This window comes from Macaca mulatta, chromosome 19 (assembly GCF_049350105.2).
Source record: "Macaca mulatta isolate MMU2019108-1 chromosome 19, T2T-MMU8v2.0, whole genome shotgun sequence".
Taxonomy (NCBI): domain Eukaryota; kingdom Metazoa; phylum Chordata; class Mammalia; order Primates; family Cercopithecidae; genus Macaca; species Macaca mulatta.
The window spans coordinates 58,397,760-58,417,442 of NC_133424.1; the positions used below are offsets into that span (position 1 = coordinate 58,397,760).

The following is a 19,683-nucleotide window of genomic DNA, read 5'->3' on the forward strand; positions in this document are numbered from 1 at the left end:
GATTACAGGCGTGAGCCCGTAATCCGGGCCCAGCCATCTTTTTAACTGAAAAAATATTAATGGTTATATAGTAGGTGTAAATAATTATGGGGTACATGAGATTTTGATACAGGCATGCAATGCATAATTATCACATCAGGGTAACTGGGGTATCCATCACAAGCATTTATCCGTTTTGTTAGACACAATCCAATTATACTATTTCAATTATTTTAAAATGTACGATTATTTGTCAGCATAGTTACCCCGTTGTGCTAACAAATACTAGATCTTTTTTTTTTTCCCCCGAGATGGGGTCTCACTGTGTCGCCCAGGGTGGAAAGCAGTGGCACGATCCCGGCTCACTGCAACCTCCGCCACCCAGACTGAGACCACAGGCACATGCCACCATGCCTGGCTATCAAATACGAGATCTTATTTGTTCTAATTATTTTTTTGTACCCATTAACCATTCCCACTTCCTCCCCAGCCACCCATAACGCTTTTCAGCCTCTGGTAACCATCATTCTACTGTCTGTCTCCATGAGTTCAACTGTTTTCATTTCTAGCTCTCACAAGTAAGTGAGAACATGCAAAGCTGTCTTTCAGCGCCTGGCTTATTTCACTTCATGACTTCTACTTCCATCCATGTTGTTACAAATGACAGGATCTCCTCTTTTTTATGGCTGAATAGTACTCAATTGTGTATGAGTACCACATTTTCTTTATTCATCTGTTGATGAACATTTAGTTTGCTCCAAAGTCTTGGCTATTGTGACTAGTGCTACAATAAATATGGGAGTGCAGGTATCTTTTTGATACACTGATTTCCTTTATTTCGGGTACATATCCGGCAGTGGGATTGCTAGATCATATGGTAGCTCAACTTCAAATTTTCTGAGGAACCTCCAACTTCCAAACTCCAAACAATTTTTAGGCTGTAGTAAGTGACATTTCCACCAACAGTGTACAAGTGTTTCCTTTCTCGACATCCTCGCCAGCATTTGTTATGTTCCGTCTTTTTGATAAAAGTTATTTAACTGGGGTGAGACGATATTTCATTGTAGTTTTGATTTGAATGCCACGTTATTTAAAATAGTGAATTAAAAATCTAAATGACCATCAAGAGAGCATTGCTTAGAAGAATGTAATGTAACTATACTATGGAATATGGTATAGCAACTGAACATGATTCTCATGGGGAAAGATGTCACTGACACTATTAAGTCAAAAAGGCTGTCAGACAATACATAAGAATAGCTAATATTTACGGAATGTTTACTATTCCAGCCATATTAATTCACCAAATGCTCATACCTACATCCTAAATTAGATGCCATAATAATGATCCCCAATTTACCAATGAGGAATCAGGCTCAGAGACAAGGGAAAATAGGCTACGTGTCAGACACAAGCTACTATACTTTAATGTCTCTCAGATGAAAACACAAAGCATGGCCTCGTTTTTGCAAACAGAAAAGCAAACAAACGCAGACACTATGCATATACACATACAAATACCTACACCTGCACAGGAAAGATCTGGAAGGAAACATAACACTCTTACCAGCGTTTATCTCTGGAAAGCAGAACTGAAGGAGGGAACATTATTCCTTTATACTCACCCATATTGCTTGACACCAAGTGTATATATACTACGCTTTTTTTGAGACAGTCTCGTTCTGTCACCCAGGCTGGAGTGCAGTGGCACAATCTTGGCTCACTGCAACCTCTGCCTCCCGGGTTCAAGCGATTCTCATGCCTTAGCCTACCAAGTAGCTGGGATTACAGGTGCCCGCCACCATGCCTGGCTAATTTTTGTATTTTTAGTAGATAAGGGGTTTCACTATGTTGGCAGGGGTGGTCTCAAACTCCTGACCTCAAGTGATCTGCCCGCCTCAGCCTCTCAAAATGCTGGGGCATGAGCCACCACGCCTGGCCTATGTTCTACTTTTATAATTTGCAGGTAAGAAAACCATAAAACTGCTAGGCGGGGTGGCTCATGCCTGTAATCCCAGCACTTTGGGAGGCCAAGGCAGGTGGATCACAAAGTCAGGAGTTTGAGACCAGCCTGGCCAATACGGTGAAACCCCGCCTCTACTAAAAATAATTTTTTAAAAAACTGGCTGGGTGTGGTGGCAGGCTCCTGTAGTCCCAGCTACTTGGGAGGCTGAGGCAGAAGAATCGCTGGAACCCAGGAGGCGGAGGTTGCAGTGAGTTAAGATTGCGCCACTGCACTTCAGCCTGGGCAACAAAGGAAGACTTCGACTCAAAAAAAAAAAAAAAGAAAAAAGAAAACCATAAAACTAGTGCATTGATTGGCTCACACTCATGGAACTTCACTACAAACCTGTGAGAGTGGGACTACGCTATCGTCTCCAATTTACAGAAAGGAAAATGAAGCACAGAGACAAGCAACTCGCCCAAGTTCATGATGAGAAAGCAGTGCAGTTGGGATCTGAACCTCCATCAGGGCTCTTAGCGACTGCGCACACTGTTCCAGAAATTTAAAACCAAGAAAGACAAGGGGGAGAGAGGGAGGGGCGTGAAGGAGAGGAAACTGGTGCAGGGTTGTAAGGGGCAGCAGCTGAAGGAAGCACTCACTGTACTGGATGTAGGGGTGGTCACGAGGGATGCGGTCCAGGCTGATATCATGCTCCTGGCGTCGGGGTATCTCCGAGTCAGCCATGCGGGGTGACAGGGTGACAATGAGGCCCTCCACAAACTTGATGGCATGGGTGCGGATGCCGTCATTGTCAGAGTCCAACAGTAAGATGATGTCCCCTGCCATGGCAGATACCATGTCCCAGCAGGCCTCTTGCAGCTCGCTAATGACCCGTGACTTCACCATCCACTGCCAGCAGGCCAGGAAGGAATGGAAGGGACAAAAAGGTGAAGACAACGCATCAATCACCAACACCCTCCACCGATACGCAGAGAACCATGAATGATGAATACATTCATTTGGTTAACAGTTACTGAGTTCCAACTCTGCCCTAGCCCAGTGCTGGGTGATGCTGGAGACAGGACTGAGTAGTTGCCAGGCCTTGCCCTGCCCTCATGGGGATGCAGACAGTGATCACTCAGTGTGATGAAGGCGCACATTTTAAGGTAAAGGAGTAACAATGCTGACTTCACAAGGTGGTGGTGATTAAATGGATTCATTCATTTTATTAATGCTAATGTACATCACACCATAGAGTGTTCTTTTCCTATCACACTCCATAATCAATAGTTATGTGATTCATTCATTAAGGTCTACCTCCCTCCTTCGGTTATGAGCACTGGGAAGGCAGTAAGCTGTCTTGGTCACTGCTGTGTCCCCAGCATCACTAGCCTAGCATCACAGAGGACATGCTCTACTGTCCAGGGAATGTCTACTGAGTGAATAAATGGATGGTCAATGGAAGGACCAGAAGTTAAGTGCAACTTCCTGACCCAGGAGACAACATTAGCTCTCTGTTATCTGTTCCCACAGAACAACAGCACATCTTGCCCATAAAGAGTATGCTCGGATGCTGGTTTTGAACCCCAACATATTAGTCTGTCAACAAGACCTATCAGGCAGGATGGTCCTGCGTGGGAAGGCACTCTCACCTGCAGGGCCACCTTGTAAAGTTGGGTCATGGTGAGGATGGCCTTCTTCACCACGTTCACATTCTCGTCCCTCAAGAGCATGTTGAGGTTTGCAATGAGTTTCAGCAGCAACTCAATGTCTCGCTTGCTGAGGGATGGAGGAAAAAGGGGTGAGGTCAAGGTGTGGTCTTAGAGCAGGTGGGAGGAGCCTGAGGTTCAGGAGGGAAGGGAAATCAGGGGCCTGTCTCAGGGGACCGGAATGGCACATCCAGAAACTGGGAACGGTGCCTGGCGCCTCCAGACTGAGCTGTCCCTGAACCTCTATCTAGACTGGTCCTGCAACCCCAACTCCTTTGCTCTCTCAGGGGCCTGCTGTTCACAGAAGGGACAGTAGGGGTAGACAACTGTGTGAAATGGGACAAGTGACTTCACCTAATTTAGAATAATAGTATGTATCTCAATTGTTTATGCAATTTTTTGGGAAAATTGCAACAATACATGTAAAGTGCTTAGAAGAGTGCCTGACATGCAGAAAGCCTTCAGTAAACACCAGCCATGGCTACTTTAAAGCACTTTGTTTTCTGTAATCACTAGTTTTGCTTGCCTCAGTCCGAGGGCTCAAAAAGTGGGGACCCTTTCCTAGCTTAGCAATAACCCCAGCAGAGTCATTTTTGTTGAAGAAAAAAATGAAGGGCCTCCAATAAATGTTTGTTCAATGAATAAACAGAAGCTTAGCACAGAATTTTCACAGCATACATTACAATCTGAAATATTAATTAAATCAGTCAAAAAGTATCAAACTTAGCTGTCAGCTACACGAAGGCAGGAATAATACGTTTTTGCTCACCGCTATACTACAGTCTAACACGGATGCCTGGTACAACAGCAGTCACGTGGTATATATTTGCTGAATGGACTTTTTACAAATTCAGAAAATTTATCATGAATTCTCCCAGTAAATGGGAAGATAGGGTATTTGGGCTCTGGCATTGCAGACATGAGTTAAAATCCCAGCCTTGGCCAGGCGCGATGGCTCATACCTGTAATCCTAGCACTTTGAGAGGCTGAGGCAGGTGGGTCACCTAACGTCAGGAGTTTGAGACCAGCCTGACCAACATAGTGAAATCCCATCTCTACTAAAAATACAAAATTAGCCGGGCCTGGTGGCGGGCGCCTGTAACTCCAGGTGCTTGGGAGGCTGAGGCAGGAGAATCGCTTGAACCTGGGTGGCGGAGGTTGCAATGAGCCGAGATTGCGCCATTGCACTCCAGCCTGGGCAACAAGAGCAAAATTCCATCTCAAAACAAAAACAAAAACAAAACAACAACAACAAACAAAATTAGCTGGGTGTGGTGGCAGGCACCTGTAATCTCAGCTACTCGGGGGGCTGAGGCAGGACAATCACTTGACTCAGGAGGCAGAGGTTGCAGTGAGCCGAGATTGCGCCACTGCACTCCAGTCTGGGTGACAGAGTGAGATTCCATCTCAAAAAAATAATAAATAAATAAAATCCCAGCCTTGCCGCATTCTGGCTGTATGACCTTAAGAAAATTCACTTCACCTCTCTAAGCCTGTCTTCTCTTCAGTTAAAGGGTCAAACAACTGATCCATAGTACTATGAATAACGAAGCTGCTCAAGCATTTAGTACAGTGCGTTACAAACAAAAATATTTAATACACAGCAGCTATTCTACTTCCTCTCAGTCACAAAGCATCCAGTAAATGTTTAATGAACAAATCAGTAAGTGACCAGCTTGAACAAGTCACTTTACCATTCTGAGCCTGTTTCCCTTTCTGTAAATAGAGGATAACCACAGTATCCATCGAGGCTGCCATAAAGATTACAAGGATAACACGGGAAAGGATCTAATACAGCGTAGGGCACAGTACGCGTTCACGTGGTGACCGTTATGTTCCACTCATTCACGTGTGCAACAAATACGTAGTCAGCCCCTACTAGGTGACAACATTGCTCCAGGCAGGTAGTGGGGACAAAGTGGTGAGCAAGACAGAAAAAGTCAAGCCCTGTCCTCAAAGAGCTGGTATTTTGCGGGAAGAATCAAGGTCATTTCAATGAGTGAGGAACACTGTAACGAACACTGAAGGCGAGGTGCCCGAGACGTGGGGCTGCATGGGAGTGGGCAGGAAGGGCTTTCTGAGGAAGAGACCTGAGGGAAGGGAGGGGGTGAGCCAGGCGGCAACCTGGGGACGAGGGTCCCTAGCAGGCACAGCAAGCAGACAGGCTGCGAAATCCAACAGTGACTTCTGAGGAGCAGGGGAGACAGGGCCAGGAGTGAGATGAAGCCGAGGTGAGGGTTTGGGTTTCCACCTAAGTAAGCTGATGAGCCAGTTGGAGTCTGAGAGCAGGGGTGTGCCAAGATTGATTTACATTTAACAGCATCACTCTGGCTGCCGAGTACAAGAGGAGAAGTGGGAAATGAGTATGGTGATTCCTCTTTGGAGAATGAAATGCTTTGGAACTAGATTGTGAATATGCTAAATGCCACTAACTTGTTCAGTTTAAAACAGCTGATTTTTGCTGGGCGCAGTGGCTCATGTCTGTAATCCCAGCACTCTGGGAGGCCGACGTGGGCCAATTACTTGAGGTCACGAGTTCGAGACCGGCCTGGCCAACATGGCAAAACCCCATCTTTAATAAAAATACAAAAATTAGCCAGGCATGGTGGCGGGCACCTGTAATCCCAGCTACTCAGGAGGCTGAGGCACAAGAATCTCTTGAGCCTGGGAGGTGGAGGTTATAATGAGCCAAGATCACACCACTGCACTCCAGCCTGGACAACAGAGCAAAACTCAGTCTCAAAAAAAAAAAAAAAAGTCAGGGCGCAGTGGCTCACGCCTGTAGTCCCAACACTTTGGGAGGTTGAGGCAGGTGGATCACCTGAGGTCAGGAGTTTGAGACCAGCCTGGCCAACACGGGGAAACCCCGTCTCTACTAAAAATTCAAAAAATAAACTGGGCGTGGTGGTGCATGCCTGTAATCCCAGCTACTTGGGAGGCTGAGGCAGGAGAATCGCTTGAACCCAGACGTAGGAGGTTGCAGTGAGCCGAGATTGCGCCACGGCACTCCAGCCTGGACAACAGTTGAGCAAGACTCCATCTCAAAAAAAAAAAAAAAAAAAAAAAAGATTTAAAAAAAAAGCTAGTTTTGCTATATGAATTTAACTAAAAAGAAAAAGAAGCAAGGGAGCCAGAGAGAGACCACTGAAGTCGTCAGGTAGGCGGGAAGGGTGGCTTGGGCCTGTGTAGTGGTAGAGGAAGCGACTGACAAATGGTCAGATGCTGCAGATATTCTCAAAGTGGAGCCCACAGTCCTTAGTGACGATGTAGATGTGAAGTGTGGAAGAACCAGAGGAATCGCCGGGCGTGGTGGCTCAAGCCTGTAATCCCAGTACTTTGGGAGGCGGAGACGGGCGGATCACGAGGTCAGGAGTTCGAGACCATCCTGGCTAACACGGTGAAACCCCGTCTCTACTAAAAAAATACAAAAAGCTAGCCGGGCGAGGTGGCGGGCGCCTGTAGTCCCAGCTACTCAGGAGGCTGAGGCAGGAGAATGGCATAAACCCGGGAGGTGGAGCTTGCAGTGAGCTGAGATCCGGCCACTGCACTCCAGCCCGGGCGACAGGCGAGACTCTGTCTCAAAAAAAAAAAAAAAGGCCGGGCGCGGTGGCTCAAGCCTGTAATCCCAGCACTTTGGGAGGCCGAGACGGGCGGATCACGAGGTCAGGAGATCGAGACCATCCTGGCTAACACGGCGAAACCCCGTCTCTACTAAAAAATACAAAAATCTAGCCGGGCGAGGTGGCGGGCGCCTGTAGTCCCAGCTGCTCGGGAGGCTGAGGCAGGAGAATGGCGTAAACCCGGGAGGCGGAGCTTGCAGTGAGCTGAGATCCGGCCACTGCAGTCCAGCCTGGGCAACAGAGCAAGACTCCGTCTCAAAAAAAAAAAGAACCAGAGGAATCACAGATGACCCCAGGGTTTCGATCTTACTAAGTATTTACTGGGGAATCAGTGTGCAAGAGAGAGAGAAAGGGTCTGGGAAGCAGAGGGCCGGCCTCTCAGTGGTGGCCTCCAGGCCAGGCCAGGAGCTGAAGGCTGCCTCCAGTGAGAATGCTCCCGGGGCTCCCTGCCTCACCCCATACCATGCCTCCTCGATGAAGCCGATGACAAATTTTCGCACTTCGATTGACTTGTCTGCTTGGAATGCGATGATCTCCTGCCAATGTCAGAGAGAAAGTGGATCAGGGCTACACTAGGATCCACATCCCGTTTCCCGTACACCACACCCCTTGATCTTCTGTCAGTCACTCACGTCCAGGAAGTTGTCCAGTAGTGTGGGGTCTTTGTTGATGATGAGCTCCTGAACCTGGAAGGAGAGTGGGGGTGGGGAGGAAGAATAACCATATAAAACCAGGGGCCAACTAATACAGACAGGAGAGTAGAGGGGAAGACAGCAGAGGGCTAGGCAGCAGATACACTCATCTCAATGCCTGGCTCTGCTGCTCCCTACCAAGGGTGCTATGCCCTGGGCATGGTCTCTGACACTCAGTTTGCTCATCTATAAAGTGAGACACTTAAACATCAACTCAAAAGGGATATCAGGAGGCCAGAATGAGATCCTACAAGGCACAGGTCCTGGTAGATAGTGAGGACATGACACAGGAGGGGGCTGAATAAAAGAGGGAAATGCCCCAGGGCTCAGGCCTTCCTAAGGTTTGGCCTCCTTCCACCTGTCCATCAGTTCTCCCCACTCTCCTGCTTCTGCTCCCCAGTTCGCATTGCCATGATTCAGCAAACATCTTCACAGTGAGAACCCAACTCCTGAAGCCCTTGTGCTGGCCAGACTCTTTGGAATAAGCCCTTCTCATGGACATCCTCCAATAAGCAAAGAGCTGGCACAGGACCTGGCTGCTACAACTCAAGCTACTATTGCTAAACGGCCTCATGACCACCCATGGGGGAGGCACCAGGTACATCCACTCCACCTCGGAGGTGGGGCTACTCCACAAGGCTACACGCTGATCAAGGAGCCAAACGGGTTATCACACAGGCATGCTAACCTCGCCAGTCTCTAAACTTCAACTCCTGCTCTGAACCATGCCCAGCCTAAAGTGCCCCATGTTGTCTTCTGCCTTTGCACACACTTCTGTGTCCTCAGCTTGACATGCTCTCCCTCTCTCAGCTGGGCACGGTGGCTCATGCCTGTAATCCCAAGCACTTTGGGGGGCCAAGGTGGGTGGACCACTTGAGCTCAGGAGTTTGAGACCAGCCTGGTCAACATGGTGAAACATGTCTCTACTAAAACCACAAAAATTAGCCAGGCATGGTGGCAGGTGCCTATAATCCCAGCTACTCAGGAGGTTGAGTCAGGAGAATCGCTTGAACTGGGGAGGCAGGAGTTGCAGTGAGCAGGGATCATGCGATGGCACTCCAGCCTGGGCAACACAGCAAGACTCTGTCTCAAAATAAATAAATAAAAGAGATGCTCTGTCTCTCTAATTTGGTATACTTCTCTTCTTTTATCCTCCAGGATTTGGTTCAAAAGTCCTCCCTGACTCCTCATCCCTAGGCTGGGTCAGGATCTCCCTCTGGGCTCCCAGAGCCCACCTGGGATTGCTTCTCCATCCCAGCCCTGCCCATACTGGGTCATCATTGTCTGGTGACAGGCATGTCTGCCCCACCTCCAGTCACCTTCTCTGACTGGACACTGGCAGAGAAGAAATGCAATGATGAAGAGTGTAGGATTTGGAGCTGGAATCCAGGATTCAAGTACTAGTTCAGCCAGTTCCCAGCAGAGTGACCTTGGGCTAATGATTTAAGCCCTGGGGTCTGCTTCTTTCTGTATAAAACAGGGATGAAATTACCCTGCCTTACAGAGCTTTCATGAGAACTAGAAGAGCAGAGGCCTGCACTGAGCACTGTGGCCAGCACACACTGCGTGTGTAAATTTAGACACTGGTGTTACTGCTAGTGTCTTCTTTCTCAGGTTCCCAGCCTCCTCCCTTTCACCTGCTCAGCCCAGGATGCCCCCGGGGCTCTCACCTGTTTGAGCACTGTGATCTTTGAGTCATTGGTGATCAGCGCCGCCTGGTTCAGAAGATCCACCACCTGGAAGGAAGGGAAGGGGCAGGGGATAGTGCCAGCCCAGTCCAGCCCCCTTGGCACTCCCAGGGCTTTGCCACCTAAGATTGTCCAAAGCCAGGGGCTATGCTTCCTCATTCCAAGCCCTGCCCGTCACACTCACCCTCTCTGAGGTGGTCATGCCATCGATTCCCGGCCCCTCCTCTTGAGTGAAAAACTGTGATGCCACACTCCGGCGGGTGACGCTGTCCCCACTGCCACTCGCCATGGCTGCCGTCAGCTTGTCCCTGGGAAAGAAGAGGATGGATCAAGCTCAGGGGACCAGCAGTTGGGCCAGGCTAGATTGTCACCCGAACATCTACAAAGGGCTCAACCCTCCTTCCCAGCCTGTTCCTCCCCAGTAAAGCCTTCTGAAGTCCCTCTCCCCTCCAGGCTCTGTCTCTGGCTTATGCATGTGTGCATGGGGGCCGCAACTTGGGGAAGACTGACATCTCCCAAGGCAGAGCCAGAAGTCTAAGCCTCACCTCTAGTGCTTAACACAGAGTGGGCCAACCACAAACACCTGCTGAACGATGGCCCACATGAATGTGCAACAGCCACCTTACAGGTCTCCGTGCTTCCCTTCTCTCCACCTGGGATATGCTCTGGACTGGGCACCAGAGCGAACTTTTTTTTTTGAGACGAAGTCGTGCTCTGTCACCTAGGTTGGAGTGTGGTGGTGCGATCTCAGCTCACTGCAACCTCCACCTCCCAGGTTCAAGTGATTCTCCTGCCTCAGCCTCCCAAGTAACTGGGATTACAGGCACGCGCCACCACGCCCAGCTAATTTTTGTATTTTCAGTAGAGACAGGGTTTCACCATGTTGGCCAGGCTGGTCTCAAACTCCTGACCTCTGGTGTTCCACCTGCCTCAGCCTCCCAAAGTGCTGGGATTACAGGCATGAACCACAGTGCCTGGCCCAGAGCAAACCTTCAAAAACATAGCTCTGAGGAATACCAGGCACACAGTCTGGCACATAGTAGGCACTCAATACATCATAAAAGGCCTGCTTCAATAAATTATGTTTCAGCCACTCTCTGGAACACTATGAAGTTGTTTTTAAAAGGGAGGAAGGGGGCTTTTAGGCATCTAACACAGTCACACTGGCAAAATTATGGAATGATTAACATGGCAGGATATATCAATTACACAGCTATTCATAATAGCAAAAGATGAGGCCGGGCGCGGTGGCTCAAGCCTGTAATCCCAGCACTTTGGGAGGCCGAGACAGGTGGATCACGGGTCAGGAGATCGAGACCATCCTGGCTAACACGGTGAAACCCCGTCTCTACTAAAAAATACAAAAATACTAGCCGGGCGTGGTGGTGGGCGCCCGTAGTCCCAGCTACTCGGGAGGCTGAGGCAGGAGAATGGCGGGAACCCAGGAGATGGAGCTTGCAGTGAGCTGAGATCACGCCACCGCACTCCAGCCTGGGGGACAGAGCGAGACTCCGTCTCAAAAAAATATAAAAAATAAAAAAATAATAGCAAAAGACGAGAAGCAATCCCAATGTCCTCAAACAGGGAGACTGGCTGAAAAACACGGTTATACACATACATAATGAAAGACCACGGGACTCCAACACCTGTGAAAAAAAGTGAAAAAGAAAATATATAAATATAAATTTGTATTACAAGGAAAAAAACAGACTATGAAACTGTAACAAGAAAGGAAGGAAAAAAACAAAAAAAATGAGAACAGTCTCTAGACACTGATAGAGACTGCATATATTAAATGAAAACAAGCAAAGCTGAAGACAGTGTTGACTATATGTTTCTGTTTTACAAAAAAAAAGAAAAATGTGGCCAGGTGCAGTGGCTCATGCCCGTAATCCCAGCACTTTGGGAGGCTGAGGCAGGCAGATCGCTTGAGCCTAGGAGTTGGAGAGCAGCCTGGGCAACATGGTGTAACCCTGTCTCTCCAGAAAATACAAAAATTAGCTGGGCATGGTGGCGCGCCTGGTAGTCCCAGCTACTCAGGGAGGTGAAGGCAGAGGCTGTAGTAAGCCAAAATCGGGTCACTGCACAGTGAGACCTTGTCTCAAAAAAAAAAAAAAAAAAAAAAAAAAAGCCAAAAAAATATATATGTTAAAAAAGAAAAAAAATCTGAAAGGATAAACCAAAAACCAGCAGAGGAAACAGGGTAAAAAAAAATTGGTGAGGCTGAGCGCCCTGGCTCATGCCTGTAGTCCCAGCACTTTGGGAGGCCGAAACTGGCAGATCGTCTGAGGTCAGGAGTTTGAGATCAACCTGGCCAACATGGTGAAACCCCATCTCTAGTAAAAACACAACAATTAGCTGTGCCTGTAATCCCAGCTATTTGGGAGGCTGAGGCAGAAGAATAGCTTGAACCCAGGAGGCGGAGGGGTGCAGTGAGCTGAGATCGTGCCACTGCACTCCTCCAGTCTGGGCCAGAGAGACAGACTACATCACAAAAAAAAAAAAAAAAGGTGAATCTCAATATATTAATATATTATCATGAAAAGATGTCCCTGACAGCCTGTTGCATCAGAGGACAATACATGTAGTTCAAGTCATTTTTGTCAAGTATGTGTTTATGCATACACAGAATGACCTGAGGCAAGACATTGAACTTCTCTGGCTCTCAGTTTCCTCTTCTAGAAAACAGGGATAGTAACAGGGCTTACCTCCCAAGACTATTTTGAGGATTAAATGAGTTAGTATACATAGTAAACATTGGCTAAGTATACTATCATTTTTATGTACATTGCAAAAGATCTGAAGGTTATTGCATAAACTGTTAATAACAATTACGATAATTAATAATAATTTGGCCAGCTCACACCTTTAATCCTAGGACTTTGGGAGGCTAAGATGGGAGGATCAATTGAGCTCAGGAGGTGGAGGCTGCAGTGAGCTGTGATCCCTACCACTGCATTCCAGCCTGTGGACAGAGCTACACTCTGTCTCAAAAACAAACAGGCCAGGTGCCGTGGCTCACACCTGTAATTCCAGCACTTTGGGAGGCCGAGGCAGGCAGAACACCTGAGGCCAGGAGTTCGAGACCAGACTGGCCAACATGAAGAAACACCGTCCCTACTAAAAATACAAAAATTAGTCAGGCGTGGTGGCACATACCTATAATCCCACCTATTTTGGAGGCTGAGGCAGGAGAATCACTTGAACCTGGGAGGCAGAGATAGTGAGCTGAAATCACGCCGCCGCACTCCAGCTTGGGCAAGAGAGCGAGACTGTCTCAAAAACAAAACAAGGCCGGGCGCGGTGGCTCACAACTGTAATCCCGCATTTGGGAGGGCAAGGCGGTTGGATCGCTGAGGTCAGGAGATTGAGACCATCCTGGCTAACATGGTGAAACCCCGTCTCTATTAAAAATACAAAAAAATTAGCCAGGTGTGGTGGCGGGCGTCTGAGGCAGGACAATGGCATGAACCCAGGAAGCGGAGCTTGCAGTGAGCTGAGATTATACCACTGCACACAAGCCTGGGGAACAGAGCGAGACTCTGTCTCAAAAAAAAAAAAAAAAAAAAACACACAACAAACAAACAAACATGCCAAAAAACAATAATCTGAGAAGGGTGAAAAATGATCCTATTTTTTTTTTTTTGAGATGGAATTTCGCTCTTGTTGCCCAGGCTGGAGTACAATGGCACGATCTCAGCTCACCACAACCTCCATCTCCCAGGTTCAAGCAGTTCTCCTGCCTCAGCCTCCCAAGTAGCTGGGATTACAGGTATGCGCCACCACATCTGGCTAATTTTTGTATTTTTAGTAGAGACGAGGTTTTCTCATGTTGGTCAGACTGGTCTAGAGCTCCCAATCTCAGGTGATCCGCCCACCTCGGCCTCCCAAAGTGCGGGGATTAAAGGTGTGAGCCACTGCCTCTGGCTGAAAATGATACATTTTTTTTTTTTTTTGAGACAAGAGTCTCGCTCTGTCGCCCAGACTGGAGTGCAGTGGCGGGATCTCAGCTCACTGCAAGCTCCGCCCCCCGGGGTTTAGGCCATTCTCCTGCCTCAGCCTCCCGAGTAGCTGGGACTACAGGCACCCACCACCTCGCCCGGCCAGTTTTTTGTATTTTTTTTTTAGTAGAGATGCGGTTTCACCGTGTTAGCCAGGATGGTCTCGATCTCCTGACTTCATGATCCGCCAGTCTTGGCCTCCCAAAGTGCTGGGGTTACAAGCTTGAGCCACCGCGCCAGGCCAATGATACATTTTTTTTTTTTTTTTTTGAGACGGAGTCTCACTCTGTCTCCCCGGCTGGAGTGCGGTGGCGTGATCTCCACTCACTGCAAGCTCTGCCTCCCGGGTTCACGCCATTCTCCTGCCTCAGCCTCTCGTGTGGCTGGGACTACAGGCACCCACCACCTCGCCCGGCTAGTTTTTTGTATTTTTTTTTTTTTTGGAGAGATGCGGTTTCACTGTGTTAGCCAGGATGGTCTCGATCTCCTGACTTCGTGATCCACCCGTCTCGGCCTCCCAAAGTGCTGGGGTTACAGGCTTGAGCCACTGCGCCAGGCCAATGATACTTTTTTTTTTTTTGAGACGGAGTCTCGCTCTGTCGCCAAGGCTGGAGTGCAGTGGCCAGATCTCAGCTCACTGCAAGCTCCGCCTCCCGGGTTCACGCCATTCTCCTGCCTCAGCCTCCCGAGTAGCTGGGACCACAGGCGCCGCCACCTCGCCCGGCTAATTTTTTGTGTTTTTAGTAGAGACGGGGTTTCGCCGTGTTAGCCAGGATGGTCTCGATCTCCTGACCTTGTGATCCGCCCGTCTCGGCCTCCCAAAGTGCTGGGATTACAGGCTTGAGCCACCGCGCCCGGCCTTTTTTTTTTTTTTTTGAGACGGAGTCTCGCGCTGTTGCCCGGGCTGGAGTGCAGTGGCCGGATCTCAGCTCACTGCAAGCTCCGCCTCCCGGGTTTGCGCCATTCTCCTGCCTCAGCCTCCTGAGTAGCTGGGACTACAGGCGCCCGCCACCTTGCCCGGCTAGTTTTTTGTATTTTTTAGTAGAGACGGGGTTTCACTGTGTTAGCCAAGATGGGTCTCGCTCTGTCTCCCAGGCTGGAGTGCGGTGTCGCGAACTCCACTCACTGCAAGCTCCGCCTCCCGGGTTCACGCCATTCTCCTGCCTCAGCCTCCCCTGTCGCTGGGACTACAGGCGCCTGCCACCGGGCCCGGCTAATTTTTGTATTTTTAGTAGAGACGCGGCGCGTTAGTCAGGATGGTCTCAATCTCCTGACCTCGTGATCCGCCCATCTCGGCCTCCCAAAGTGCTGGGATTACAGGCTTGAGCCACCGCGCCGGCCAATGATACATTTTTTAAAAGGAACTACACAATAGCTAGTCACAGTAGTATCACATGATAGGTGTCCGCTGAATGAATGACGAGCCAACAGCCTCCTCCTTAGTTTCCCTGCTGCCTGTCACCCACTATCTTGCAAAGAGTCAGGGCCAATGTCCCCACGAAGGTCTACAAGACCTTATGGCATCTGGCCTGTTCTTCCTCTGACTGCCTCTCCCCGAGCTCTCTGCTCCACCCACTCTGGCCTCCTTGCTGTCCCGTGAACATGCCCAACATGCCCCTTCCTTGAAGACTCTGTGCCTCTCTTCCTTCTGCCTGGAATATTCCTCCTCCTAGATCTCAGCACAACTCCTTCCCTCTTCATTTCCTTCAGGACTCCACTCACATGTCTCTGCAGTAAGGCCTTCCCCGATGACCGTATTTCAAATTTCAACTCCCTCTCGATCTCCATCTGTGTTGCTTTTTCTCCACAGCATTTATCATCGCACACTACATATTTATAAGTTCCACGAGGACAGTGATTTATTTATTTGAAATCATTTTTTGGTAGAGACGGAGTTTCGCCATGTTGCCCAGGCTGGTCTTGAACTCCTGTGCTCAAGCAATCCACCCTCCTTGGCCTCCCAAAGTGCTTGGGATTAACAGGTCTGAGCCATCGCCCCCCAGCCTAGAACAGTGACTTTGTTTCTTCACTTTTTATATTCCCAGCATGGAAGAGTGCTTGGCACCTAGCAGGTGCTCAATAAACATCTGCTGAATGAATGAACACTCCTGCCAAACAGCCTCCCCAATCACTGGGTTCAGTATTCCTGCCCTTTCACTCTTGAATCCTCGAAAAATAATAGCTATACTTGTTCTACTCTTTCCCCCTTTCTCACTACTGCACTTAACAAGTCTTTTTTTTTTTTAAAGGCATGATGTGGTGGCTCACTCCTGTAATCCCAGCACTTTAGGGGGCCAAAGTGAGCAGCTCAGTTGAGGTCAGGAGTTCAAGACCAGCCTGGCCAACATGGCAAAACCCAGTGTATACTAAAAATACAAAAAAATTAGTTGGGCATGGTGATGCATGCCTGTAATCCCAGCTACTTGGGAGGCTGAGGCACGAGAATTACCTGAACCAGGGAGGCAGAGGTTGCAGCGAGCCGAGCCGAGATTGCACCACTGCACTCCAGCCTGCATGACAGAGCAAGACTCTGTCTCAAAAAAAAAAAAAAAAAGTAAAGAAAAGAAAAATAGGATGGGTATAGGGGCTCACAGTTGTAAACCCAGCATTTTGGTAGGTCTAGGTGGGAGGATGGCTTGAGGCCAGGAATTCAGGACTAGACTAGGCCTAAAAACTAAAAAAGAAGGCCAGGTGCAGTGGTTCATACCTATAATCGCAACATTTTGGGAGGCTGAAGCAGGAGGATTACTTGAGGCCAGGAGTTTGAAACCAGCCTGGGCAATGCAGTGAGACCCCATCTCTAGACACATGCACAATTAGCTGGGCATCAAGATCATGCCAGTGCACTTCAGCCTAGGAGACACAGAAAGACTCCATCTCAAAAAACAAAAAAAAAATTGGCCAGGCATATTGCCATGAACCTTTAGTCCCAGCTACTCTGGAGGCTAAGGTGGAAAGACTGTTTGAACCTGGTTGTACTGAAGTATGACTGGGCCACCGTACTCCAGCCTGGGCAACAGAGCATAGATCTGATGAACCTCTTTCCAAAAAAAGAAAAGGCCAGGTGCGGTGGCTCACGCCTGTAATCCCACCACTTTGGGAGGCCGAGACGGGCGGATCACAAGGTCAGGAGATCAAGACCATCCTAGCTAACACGGTGAAACCCCGTCTCTACTAAAAAATACAAAAAACTAGCCGGGCGAGGTGGCGGGCGCCTGTAGTCCCAGCTACTCGGGAGGCTGAGGCAGGAGAATGGCGGGAACCCGGGAGGCAGAGCTTGCAGTGAGCCGAGATCCGGCCACTGCACTCCAGCCTTGGCGACAGAGCGAGACTCCGTCTCAAAAAACAAACAAACAAACAAACAAACAAAAAAAAATTAGCCGGGCGTGGTGGCGGGCCCCTATAGTCCCAGCTACTCGGGAGGCTGAGGCAGGAGAATGGTGTGAACCCAGGAGGCGGAGCTTGCAGTGAGCCGAGATGGGGCACTGCACTCCAGCCTGGGTGACAGAGCAAAGACTCCGTCTCAAAAAAAAAAAAGAAAAGAAAAGAAAAATAATCAGTTAATATATATTGAACACAGCCGGCCACGGAGGCTCAAGCCTGTAATCCCAGCACTTTGGGAGGCCAAGGCGGGTGGATCACCCAAGATCAGCAGTTCGAGATCAGCCTGGCCAACATGGTGAAACCCCATCTCTACTAAAAATACAAAAAAATTAACCAGGCATGGTGGCGGGCACATGTAATCCTAGCTACGCAAGAGGCTGAGGCAGAAGAATCGCTTGAACCTGGGAGGTGGAGGTTACAGTGAGCCGAGGTCACATCATTGCACTCCAGCCTGGGCAACAAGAGTGAAACTCCATCTCAAATTAAAAAAAAAAAAATATATATATATATATATATAGAGAGAGAGAGAGAGAGAGAGAGAACACTTAACATGTGCTGAGCACAATTCTAATATATACATATTAACTCATTTAAACCTCAGACACCAAGGTTTAAATAAATTAATATGTATATATTAGAATTAATATACATGAGTTAGGTTTATGTTTTTGGTTTTTTTTTTTTTTTTTTTTTTTGAGACTGAGTCTGGCTCTGTCGCCCAGGCTGGAGTGCAGTGGCCGGATCTCAGCTCACTGCAGGCTCCGCCTCCCGGGTTTACGCCATTCTCCTGCCTCAGCCTCCGGAGTAGCTGGGACCACAGGCGCCCGCCACCTCGCCCGGCTAGTTTTTTTGTATTTTTTAGTAGAGACGGGGTTTCACCGTGTTAGCTAGGATGGTCTCGATCTCCTGACCTTGTGATCCGCCCATCTCAGCCTCCCAAAGTGCTGGGATTACAGGCTTGAGCCACCGCGCCCGGCTTATGTTTTTGGTTTTTGAGACAGGGTATCGCTCTGTTGCCCAGGCTGGAGTGCAGTGCCGCAATCTCAGCTCACCGCAATCTCTGCCTCCCAGGCTCAGACGATCCTCCTACCTCACTTTCCCAAGTAGCTGAGACTACAGGCGAATGCCCAGGTAATTTTTGTACTTTCTGTAGAGAAGGGTTTTGCCATGTCGCCCAGGCTGGGAGTTACGATTTTTAATCTTCATGTTACAGATGAGGAAACTGAAGACCAAGGAAGTAAAGTGACCTGATCAAAGGCACACAGCTTGTAAGAGGCAGAGCCAGCAGCAAGGCTGCATATCTTCCTTACCACTATGCTACAGTACTGTTTATCTGAAAGGAATTGTTTTTCACCCCCAGGTCTGTTTACGTAAGCCAAGGATCCTGGCCACCAAACAACAGGCAGTATGCCATCCCCAGTCAAAACATAAAAAACAGGCTGGGCATGGTGGCTCACGCCTGTAATCGCAACCCCACTGTACTCCAGCCTGGGCCACAGAGTGGGACTCTGCCTCAAAAAACAAAAACAAAACCCCATAATAAACATTTCCACTTTTTTCATGATGATAATACATCCAGATCAACCAAAATATTTTACTGTTTCGTTCTTACTGATTTTTGGTTTATGATTTTTTTTTTTAAACACATATATAAAATTCTCCTGCAGGAGCTAGATTTTATGCAAAAAAAGGAAAATAAAAAACCCATATATACATATTTCCCTTTCTTTTACAAAAAGAGCAGACATAGGGCCGGGAGCAGTGACTTACGCTTGTAATCCCAGCACTTTGGGAGGCCGAGGCAGGTGGATCACGAGGTCAGGAGCTCAAGACCAGCCTGACCAACATGGTGAAACCCCATCTTTACTAAAAATACAAAAATTAGCCGGGGGTAGCGGTATGCGTCTGTAATCCCAGCTACTCAGGAGGCTGAGGCAGGAGAATTGCTTGAACCTGGAAGGCAGAGGTTGCAGTGAGCTGAGATCACTTGAGGTCAGGAGTTCAAGACCAGACTGGCCAACACAGTGAAACCCCGTCTCTACTAAAAATATAAAAATTACCTGGGTGTGGTGGGGCACGTTTGTAATACCAGCTACTCGGGAGGCTGAGGCAGGAGAATCACTTGAACTAGGGAGGTGGAGGCTGCAGTGAACTGAGATCGTGCCAGCTTGAGCGACAGAGTGAGACCCCGTCTCAAAACAAAACAAAAAAAGCACACACAATAAACACTAACCTCCACTTGTTTTCCCTTAATATATGTTGGCGACCACTATATCAGTGTATAGAGATTTTCATCATTTCCTTTTATCTACCTCATTCCTTTTTAGAGTTGCATAGTATTTTCTTATGTGGATGTATTACAGTTTCTTTCAGCCAATCTTCTTATTTAAGAACATTTGGGATGCGTGTAGCCTTTTGCTGTGATGAACAGTATCACTGGTTCCTCTTTCCTCTCGATGTACTCATTAAGAAGTGGTACCCTGCCCCACTGCTACCCGGGAATCTGACGACTACCCTGTTTCCCCAGACTGGCTCTAGGAGTATCTTTTATTCCTTCAACCAACATTAGCTGGGCGTCTCCGGCGTGACTGGCGCTGTGCTGGGAACACAGTGGCCACAGAGACAAACCTAGTCCCTACCTTCATGAAACACACGGTCACAGACA

The 19,683-nt window shown here is 48.5% G+C and overlaps 1 protein-coding gene and 1 long non-coding RNA gene across 13 annotated transcripts in view; one reads left to right on the forward strand and one right to left on the reverse strand.

The window, feature by feature from the left end:
- The window catches only part of SYMPK (symplekin scaffold protein), a 50,202-nt gene that overhangs the window by 29,877 nt on the left and 642 nt on the right, over positions 1 to 19,683 (reverse strand). For 7 of the 12 annotated variants that reach the window (XR_013409930.1, XR_013409932.1, XR_013409931.1 and 4 more), the window contains exons 2-7: positions 9,818 to 9,941; positions 9,616 to 9,681; positions 7,886 to 7,939; positions 7,716 to 7,789; positions 3,577 to 3,703; positions 2,584 to 2,833 (exon numbers count right to left, since the gene is read on the reverse strand). Coding sequence is in view for 8 of the 12 variants with exons in the window: in XM_015124293.3 (XP_014979779.1) it covers positions 2,584 to 2,833; positions 3,577 to 3,703; positions 7,716 to 7,789; positions 7,886 to 7,939; positions 9,616 to 9,681; positions 9,818 to 9,922 (676 nt within the window). In the remaining 4 variants the exon portion in view is untranslated. Of the gene's footprint in view, positions 1 to 2,583; positions 2,834 to 3,576; positions 3,704 to 7,715; positions 7,821 to 7,885; positions 7,940 to 9,582; positions 9,682 to 9,817; positions 9,967 to 11,251; positions 11,280 to 12,788; positions 12,887 to 19,683 lie in introns of those variants that run through there. The other 5 variants (XM_077980437.1, XM_077980436.1, XM_077980438.1 and 2 more) reach the window with 5 other exon arrangements.
- LOC144337201 (uncharacterized) lies at positions 15,868 to 18,721 on the forward strand. Its single transcript, XR_013409939.1, has 3 exons — positions 15,868 to 15,958; positions 16,281 to 16,647; positions 18,150 to 18,721. It is a non-coding gene; the product is annotated as an uncharacterized LOC144337201 (long non-coding RNA).